General features: G+C 46.7%; 2 protein-coding genes across 3 annotated transcripts in view; one reads left to right on the top strand and one right to left on the bottom strand.

Annotated features, from left to right (window-relative positions):
- Positions 1-3,659: 3,659 nt before the first annotated feature.
- Positions 3,660-3,959, bottom strand: LOC103077933 (keratin-associated protein 3-3-like). The gene is given in 1 exon segment (XM_082931302.1): positions 3,660-3,959. A coding segment is annotated over 1 exon segment (300 nt).
- Positions 3,960-8,724: 4,765 nt separating this feature from the next.
- HNRNPU (heterogeneous nuclear ribonucleoprotein U) overlaps positions 8,725-9,805 on the top strand; it is a 9,528-nt gene continuing 8,447 nt past the window's right edge. The window contains exon 1 of one of the 2 annotated variants that reach the window (XM_007463465.1): positions 8,725-9,508. In XM_007463465.1, coding sequence (XP_007463527.1) covers positions 8,878-9,508 — 631 coding nt within the window. In that variant the 5' untranslated portion in view covers positions 8,725-8,877. Of the gene's footprint in view, positions 9,566-9,805 lie in introns of both variants that reach the window. The other variant, XM_007463464.1, reaches the window with a different exon arrangement.

Here is a 9,805-nt window from a genome sequence, read left to right as displayed (position 1 = left end):
GTAGTTAAGAATCTGCCTGCCAATGCAGGGGACACAGGTTTGAGCCCTAGTCCAGGATGATCCCACATGCTGCGGAGCAACTAAGCCCGTGCGCTACAACTACTGAGCCCGTGAGACACAACTACTGAGCCCATGTGCCACAACTACTGAAGCTTGCATGTCTATAGCCCGTGCTCTGCAGCAAGAGAAAGCGCTGCAATGAGAAGCCCGTGCACAGCAACAAATAGTAGCCCCCGCTCACTGCAACTAGAGGAAGCCCATGCACAGCAACAAAGACCCAGTGCAGCCAAAAATAAATAAATGAATTAAATAAATTAAAAAAAATAAAGTGTGCTTGGGTGGACCAAAGTGAAAGCAGTGAAAAGAAGGAAAGGTTATATAGACACAGAGTATACACACAGTATCTAGGCAATTAAGACAGCGCAGAAGGTGCTTTTAGTTTGATTTTTCCCCCTAAACACCTGACAGCTTTTTTAAAAATTGAGATATAACTGACATATAACATTATCTTATTTTCAGATGTACAGCATAATGATAATGATTCGATATTAGTTTATATATTTGATATTTGTATGCAAAATTATCACCACAATAGGTCTAGCTAACATCCATCACCATGCATAGTTAAAAAAAAACTTTTTTCTTGTCATGAGAACTTTTAAGATCTACTCTCTTAGCAACTTTCAAATATATAATACAGTATTATTAACTATAGTCACCATGCTATATATTACACACCCAGGACTTATTTTCTTGACAGCTTTTTTTAAAAAAAAGATTTATTTATCATTTATTTATTTATTTTATTTATTTTTGGCTGCATAGGGTCTTAGTTGCAGCACGTGGGATCTTCGTTGAGGCCCACGGGCTCTTCTCTAGTTGTGGCACTCAGGATCCAGGGTCCATAGGCTCTGTAGTTGTGGTGCATGGCTTCCAGAGCACATGGGCTCTGTAGTTTGCAGCACTTGGGCTCTTTAGTTGAGGTGCGCAAGCTCAGTAGCTGTGGCGCCCGGGCTTAGTTGCTCTGCGGCATATGGGATCCTAGTTCCCTGACCAGGGATTGAACCTGCGCCCCCTGCATTGTAAGGAGGATGCTTTACCACTGGACCACCAGGGAAGTCCCTTCTTGACAGCTTTTAATGAAAGACTTATTTAATTATCATCTGGCAGATGTCTGCAAATGATAGGCAGCTCTGTATATAGAATAATGAATATGATATAAGATAATCTTAGTTAATTACTGCTTACTTGCAAATGTCATACAACTGACTTCTTGAAGGTGTATGTGAGGTTTTGTTTTGTTTTCGCATGTGTGAATGTTTGTGGGTGGGCAAGCATGTGTACAGACCTATGCCATGGGAACCCTATAGACAGTGGCTCAGCGAATGGTCAACATGGCTGGATCCCCATGTAGCTGTACCAGTGTCCCATAGCATCCTGGTTATAGCTTGTATTTATGTCCAAACTGCAAGCTCCTTTCCATATAGTCTGGCTGTTGAGCCACATATAGACCAGGGCTGGTCCCTTGGTGTAAGTTGTACTTTCAAAGCAGTCTATAACAGCAGTGTCCCAAAGAACTTTCTGTGATGATGGAAACATTCTATTCTGCATTGTCCAGTATGAGACCAATGGCTATGAAACATTTGGAATGTGGTTATGTGACTGAGGGATTGAATGTTTAATTTTATTTAATTTTAACTAATTTTAATTTAAATAGCTACCTGTGGCAACTGTATTGGTTAACGCTGGTAAATAATCTATGTGTCATCTCTATGTGCTTTTCCAGATCATAGTCAACTGATGGATTCTGCATGATACTTTTGCATGGTACTTATATCTGGAGTTGGAAGACTTTCTTAATAGTCTAATACCACCTTCTAAATAAAGTAAAAAAATATTTGTTGAGCATCTGGTGCTTGGCAATATCGCTGGAGTTATGGAGAATATGAAGTCCCTACCTCTGTGTTGTTACTATCTAACAAGGAAATGGATAAGGAAAGATGGAGCATTAAAATAGAGAAATAGACTACACAGCCTTGGGCCCGGCTCCTCTAAACATGAGTATGAAATCCGTTTTTAACACAATCCTGCTTCACTAGATGGAAGCAATTGTACAGTACACTATAAATGTAGAGGGGAGGACTTGGACATGTACTTAAATCTATGGGCCATAAAAAATCTGTTCAGGGGCTTCTCCGGTGGCGCAGTGGTTGAGAGTCCGCCGGCCAATGCAGGGGACGCGGGTTCGTGCCCCGGTCCGGGAAGATCCCACATGCCGCGGAGCGGAGCGGCTGGGCCCGTGAGCCATGGCCGCTGAGCCTGCGCGTCCGGAGCCTGTGCTCCGCAACGGGAGAGGCCACTACAGTGAGAGGCCCGCGTACCGCAAAAAAAAAAAAAAAAAAAAAAAAAAAGAGTCCTTTAGTTCAAGTCAGGGTTGCAGTATAGTTCACACATTTTTAGAGGATATTTTCATTTCGGAGCCCCCATCTTGTTCCCCAGTGCAGTGCCAGGCTCTCGGTGAATGTTTTGGGATTGTTTGTTTGTTTTTTGGCTGCACTGCACAGCTTGCAGGCTTGTGGGATCTTAGTTCCCTGAGCAGGGATTGAACCCCGGGCCCTTGGCAGTGAGAGCATGGAGTCCTAACTACCGGACCGCCAGGGAATTCCCTCTTGGTATTGATGGAAGACACTGCGCAGGTGCTGGAAAAGTCAAGTTCCTCTCCTTGCCCTCAAGGAACTTAGACTAACTTCGAGACATAATTATGTCGCAAGTAGAAGGTGAGAGTTTATGAGGTAATAATCCCTTTAGTCTTTCATCTCATTCTTGGCTGTTTGGCTCAGGATGGTCTAAATATTTTCTTCACCTTTTCTTATTAGGTACTGTGATACTGGCCAGTCACCAGTAGCGTGTGATGGTGTGCACTTTCTATAAACTCCTCATTGCTCAGCCTGCCTCGGTATAAGTTTTGGTAACTGTTAATTAGTCTTAACCTGGTAAATATTTTAGTTATCAGAAAAGCCCTGATATCTTACTATTAACTACATTATTCTAGTCTTCCTGCAGCTTTCTAATGGGCACATCTTATTCTACAGAAGCTATATAATTTATGTGAAGACAGAGATTCATAACATCAAAGACGAGATGATTCAAACAGTAACCATTTACTTTATTTATTGCCACAGAAATAAAGTTTATTGGAAAGCCCATCAAGAAATTATTTTTCCTCTATGAAGATACTCAATATAAGGAATGGGATCTAGGAAGCAACATGACCAACAAAATACAGTCTGGGGAATTCCCTGGAGGTCCAGTGGTTATGACTTTACCCTCTCACTGCTGAGGGCCTGGGTTCTATCCTTGGTGGGGAAACTAAAATCCCACAAGCTGTGCAGCCAGAAAAAACAGACAAACAAACAGTGTGAGGTCTTATAGATATCAATACTTTTGATAATAGATGACATTCACCTGCCCAAATGAACCAAATGATTAGCCAAATAACGATTAAAATTTCTTGATTTTCTTTCCATTAAGATGAAAGGTAGGTTGTGCATATCTAGGCCATCTGGTCTGCCTCAATATCTGATAAACTACTGAGGCAAGTGAATGCTGAATAGATAGCTTCAGTGTTATCTCCAGGCATTGAGCGAGGCAGTCATCGGTCAGCGGCAGTTTGGGATGCAGGGCTCACAGCAGGGCTGAGTGATGGTTGTCAGGCTGAGGGTCTCCAGGCCTAGGGTAGGCTGGGACGAGTTGAGCACGAAGCAGGCGGGCACACAGGGCCAAGGAATGTGGCATGGTGGGGGACAGCTGTCATAGCAGGTCGGCTCCGGTAACTAAACCGTGTGTGGGCAGATGCTGGGCAGGCAGACTCCACATCGGCAGCATTTTTCAGATGAGCAGGTGGTGGTGGCAGGGCCGGTGTGGACACTGCGGCAGTAACGGGAAGCACAGCAAGCCATGGCATTGGGACTCTGGTTTGCTTTTGGAGAAACCATTTACTTTAAACCTTTTAGCCTGTTGTGGTATCCAAGTCTAAAGTAAATGGGAGTATTTTGTACCATTTAAAATTCAAAAACTGTAATACACTAGTTCAAATTTCATGTCTACTACCTAATTATAAGATGCTTAGAGACTCTAATGCAAAGTTTTGAATGTAACAAGTAAAAACCTGAATATGAATAGCCAATATTTCAAAGTTCAACAGTGCTCCTCCATTGACAGTCTGGAGTCAGCAAAGAGGAAACTCATAGAAGGTTCTCCCTGGAGAGGCTCTACAAATCTTCTAGTCTGCTCTGCTTCATTTATAGATGAGAAAACGAACATCCAGAGGAGATGGTGCAATTTGCCAAAGGTCACACAGCTGGTTACAGTGACAGTGCCAGGTCTAGCAGTGAAGCCTGCACTCTCCTATCTAGACTTCATTTCACTTTTTCCCAGACTGACATCTCACCATGAACAATTCATTGACAATTTACAAAATATATATAGTTATAATTTCCTAAATAAGATTTAACAATCCAACTCTAGATTTTCTTAAGTTCATTAAATTGCTCGACATAGCTAATGAAGGCTAATATATACTGAGAGCTCTTACTGTGCTTCCAGCCCTGTACTCAGAGTTTACATTATCTTGCTGAATTTTCCCAACAACCTCATGAGGCAGGTATCATTATAGACATGAGTACTCTCAGGTATAGAGAGATAAATAGATTGTGCAAGATCACACAGCCACTATGTGGTCTAGCTGGGACTGCAACCCAGGTCTGTCTGATTTTTAACTTTGTACTTTTTTGTGTGTGGTACGCGGGTGGGCCTCTCACTGTTGTGGCCTCTCCTGTTGAGGAGCACAGGCTCCGGACGCGCAGGCTCAGCGGCCACGGCTCACGGGCCCAGCCACTCCACGGCACGTGGGATCCTCCCGGACCGGGGCACGAACCCGTGTCCCCTGCATCGGCAGGCGGACTCTCAACCACTGCGCCACCAGGGAAGCCCTAGCCTTGTATTTTTAAGAAACACATTTCCTGTCCTCCAAAATGTCACCTTCATATGAATATGCTCTTAAATTTTTTTTCTGTTTCCTCCCTTTTTCCTTTTTTTTTTTTTTTTTTTTGCTGTACGCGGGCCTCTCACCGCTGCGGCCTCTCCCGCTGCGGAGCAACAGTCTCCAGATGCGCAGGCTCAGCGGCCATGGCTCACGGGCCCAGCCGCTCCCTGGCACGTGGGATCTTCCCGGACCGGGGCACGAACCCGCGTCCCCTGCATCGGCAGGCGGACTCCCAACCACTGCGCCACCAGGGAAGCCCCTAACCTTGTACTTTTAACCAGAATTCGAAACATCCTCCCTTCTGATTGTGCTTTCCTGTTGGTCTATATGAAAGTGTACTTTTAATAATAATTTGGAGGTACTCGTGACTTCTCATATTTTCGTAAGAAGATGGGAAAATGTATCTCAGCGTGTTTCATGCTTCTTTTATTTAATTGGGATTGATTGTGTATACCAGAAAATAATGAACCGATGGAATACCATCTTAAGTCCATTGAATTTAGCATTCTTGTCAGTTCATGTCACTTCACTGCTAACAACCCTTCAGTTTCTTCCTTCTCACTGGAGGCAAAAGCCAAAGTCCTTAAAAAAACACTGGCAAGGCTGCTGGCAATCTGTATCTCCCCTCCTCTCCCTAACCTGCCCGATCTCCCTGCCTATCCTTCCCCTCAGGCCTACTTTTTGTTCCCTCCACCTCAAATGTTACCCTACTTCTTAGGCTTCCCTGACCACCCCATTTATAACTGAAAATCTCCCCCGACTGCAGCACACCCTGTCCCTCTCCTGTTTTACATTTCCCTGCAGTACTTGTTACTGTCTCTATTTTATTTATTGGCTAACTCTAAGAGAATGAAGGCATAATTACATAGTTCACTTCTGTACTCCTAGCGCTTGTCTTAGAGAAGGTGCTAAAAAATATTTGCTGAGTGAATTATTGTGACAAACTACAGATGCAGGTATGTGCCTTTGCTTCAACCTCAAAATGTGAGCTATATATCCTGAGCACCCTAACTCTCTAATGCCCTGTCATAGGTCTATTACCCATGGGTAATTCACTAATCATTTTTTTGCTATTGAGAACTAATTTTCCCCCTTTTCCACTCTGTATTCTTGGTAGTCTCCAGGATTTCAAAAAGGGGGGATTTCAAGTTCCTTATAGGTCCCTCAGCAATTTAGAGAGAGTGATCTGTACTTTTACTGGTCTCCGTAGAACAGGACAATCATAACAGCATTAAAAGTATAAGAAGAGGGGCTTCCCTGGTGGCGCAGTGGTTGGGAGTCCGCCTGCCGATGCAGGTTGGACGCGGGTTCGTGCCCCGTTCCGGGGGGATCCCGCGTGCCGCGGAGCGGCTGGGCCCGTGAGCCATGGCCGCTGAGCCTGCGCGTCCGCTCCGCAGCGGGAGAGGCCACAACAACAGTGAGAGGCCCGCGTCCCGAAAAAAAAAAAAAAAAAAAAAAAAAGTATAAGAAGAAAAAACAATTATTAAAATGAAGTCACTATTTGTACTTTCAAGTGGTAAAATAAAATGTTGAATGGTAGATTTCACCTGTTTGTAAAAAGGACAAGCAGTTAAGATGATGGCTGTTTGAGTATTTACAAAAACTGTTTCTCAGTTAAATGTTGTCTAAGAAGGGCCAGTGTAATGAAAGAACCTGGGGTGGGGGGAGGACCTCAGCTTCCTGGGCCATAAAATGAGCAGACTGAAGATGATCTCCAGGTTACAAAGGTCTTGGAGGCAAAGCCATGGAATTTTCTCATGCCCATCTAAAGTTATATTTCATGTTTATTATTACAACTGATTTAAGAACAATTGTTATAAATCAGTATTTAGATATACATTTTTCATAGGTTTTTTCCAGTTAAATAGAAATTGTTTTCATATCACTAATACTTAAAATTGTAAATCATATCTAAGGGCACATAAACTTAAATGACCATCATAATAACTATATTTAACTCTGATTCATTAGGGGACTAATTATCCAGCTTGTGAACATTTAAGCCCCCTGTAGTTCTCTTCCTATTTTGAACAAGGGCAAAGAATTTGAAAAGCTCAAATTCCAGTCTGTCACTTGTTTATAAGCTCCAAGGACGTTACAACCAAGGGCTAAAATGAGTTTTTGGCACCATTCGGAAGTTCCTATTTTGGGTGCTATCCCTTCCACCTTCATTAACTTGAACTAAGAATTACTAGTACTATACATAATTCATTAATTTCAACTCAGATCATTTCACAAATGTTAAACTTTCATCTTTATATATGACTGCATGGTAAAATACATGATTCTTAAAAGCTGTTGTAAAGAACTTTAAAAATAAAATTTATTAATCAGCTAAATCATACTAGCCTATGGGAGAAAGCTCACATGCTTATTTTTCCAAAGTTCTAATTAAAATTGGGGCAGCATTATTGTGACAGCTAAAGCACCAAACAGTGGGTATAGCTGACCTCCTTAGTCAGAGATAGACTAGACTGGAACATTGGCAAGCCACTGTGCAGATTCTCTGGGGTTTAAGACGTTCACCTCTATCACATATTTAAGTTCTGGCACTCCTACCTGAAACTTGAAGAACATAACACACCTCTTACTTAGTGAAGAGAAAAATTAAACTTCTAAGACACACCAAAATAACATTTCTTTCGAGAGTGATCGTTTTCTTTTTACAAAATCACAGCCCTTTATTTTTCATGAGCTTTTATGAGGGTTTCAGCATAATTTGGCCAGAAGTATTCCTATAGGAAAAGTAATAGAATCAAAGTGTGTGACCTAGCTGGGTCTCATCCTCATTGTTAACTACGGGGACTTCATAACTAGATGACCAGGTCCTAAACTGGACAGAATAAATCTTAAAGGTGATCCGTCTTTCTGGTAGGTAAAGAAAACACAGAATTGCAATTCTGAGGCTTACAAGACTTCTTTGGCTAGGAGTGCCATGACAAGGCCTGTAACGTATATGCTTTGCAGTATGGAGTGGAGTACATGTTCCAAAAGCAAGCATTTTTATCTCCCAAACCCTGCATCAGGGGTCATGGGAGAGACAAAAGGAAGGCCCTTCCCGAGTTTAAAATTCAATTCGCAAGGCAGGACTTAGGAAAATTAAACCAAATATTAAACGGAAGAAAATCCCCTGCTTAGAGTAATTGCCAACTTGCGTTGTACAAATCAAAACTGAAATAAAATTTTAGGGCGTTCTAAACAAATAGCTGGAGAAACAGATAAGACAAATCTAAAATGGAAGAAAAGGTGGCGGATTCGAGTTGAAAATGCCAAGTTGAGGACAGAAAGCATTTGGGTAGAAGCAGCCTCCGGGCTGGAAGGCAAATAGCAAACGAGTACTGCCACCAAAGATGTGGAAAGGCCAATAAATGTTGCAGTGAGTCGGTTTAACTAAAAGAGGTTTCCTCCTCCTCCTCCTCCTCCTCCTCCATTAGCTCGGCCCCAGTTGGAAGCGCAGTGCGCGGCACCGCGCTCCCGGCCCGCGGCTCGGGTGGGAGCGGGGGGAAACAGGCGTGGGCGGGGCGGGGCGAGCGCGGGCGCTCAGCCGGCGCAGGGGCGGGGCGGCTATATTACGTGCGCGGCGCCGCCCCTGCGAGAGGACGTTGCGTGCTCGCTCGCGCCAGGCGAGTCTCCGCGTCTCCCTCGCGAACTTGGTGAAAGGAATTGGCGCCGTTCGACACCAGGCGGATCCGCTCTGCAGCAGGAACCCAGCTCCAGCCGCAGCCGCAGCCGCAGCCGCCGCCTGGGCCGAGGAGCAGCCTCAGCCGCCGCCAGTGGCCGAGTGAGCGGAGCCGAGTTTGAGCCAGCGCCTAGCGGTGAATCGGGGCCTCACCATGAGTTCCTCGCCTGTTAATGTGAAAAAGCTGAAGGTGTCGGAGCTGAAGGAGGAGCTCAAGAAGCGGCGCCTGTCCGACAAGGGCCTCAAGGCCGAGCTCATGGAGCGTCTCCAGGCCGCGCTGGACGACGAGGAGGCCGGGGGCCGCCCCGCCATGGAGCCCGGGAACGGCAGCCTAGACCTGGGCGGGGATTCTGCCGGGCGCTCGGGAGCAGGCCTCGAGCAGGAGGCCGCGGCAGGCGGCGATGACGACGAGGAGGAAGAGGAGGAGGAGGAGGAAGGGATAGCCGCCCTGGATGGCGACCAGATGGAGCTCGGGGAGGAGAACGGCGCCGCGGGGGCGGCCGACTCGGGCCCGATGGAGGAGGAGGAAGCCGCCTCGGAGGACGAGAACGGCGACGACCAGGGCTTCCAGGAAGGGGAGGATGAGCTCGGAGACGAGGAAGCCGCGGGCGACGAGAACGGGCACGGGGAGCAGCAGCCTCAACCGCCGGCGGCGCCGCAGCAACAGCCCCAGCAGCAGCGCGGGGCCGCCAAGGAGGCCGCGGGGAAGAGCAGCGGCCCCACGTCGCTGTTCGCGGTGACGGTGGCGCCGCCCGGGGCGAGGCAGGGCCAGCAGCAGGCGGGAGGTAAGAAGAAGGCGGAAGGCGGCGGAGGCGGCGGTCGCCCCGGGGCTCCGGCGGCGGGTGAGTGCTGCGTGGTTGGTTGCGCGCGGCGGGAGGCCCGCGCGGGGTGGCGACCGTGCCCAGGCCTGCCGGAGCCCCGCTGGGGGAGGAGGGAGCCCCGTCGCGGGAGGGAGCCCCCGGGGGGGGCGGGGGCCGCTGCGTGGGGGTGGGGGGGAATCCCGGATTAGACGTGAGGCCTCCGCTTGGTGTGTGACGGCGGCGGCAGCGCCTCCATTATGTGGCTGGAGAGCCGGGGTGGGG

Source organism: Lipotes vexillifer, unplaced genomic scaffold (genome assembly GCF_000442215.2).
Source record: "Lipotes vexillifer unplaced genomic scaffold, Lipotes_vexillifer_v1.1 scaffold2646, whole genome shotgun sequence".
Classification (NCBI taxonomy): domain Eukaryota; kingdom Metazoa; phylum Chordata; class Mammalia; order Artiodactyla; family Lipotidae; genus Lipotes; species Lipotes vexillifer.
This window is presented reverse-complemented; position numbering and strand designations above follow the sequence as displayed.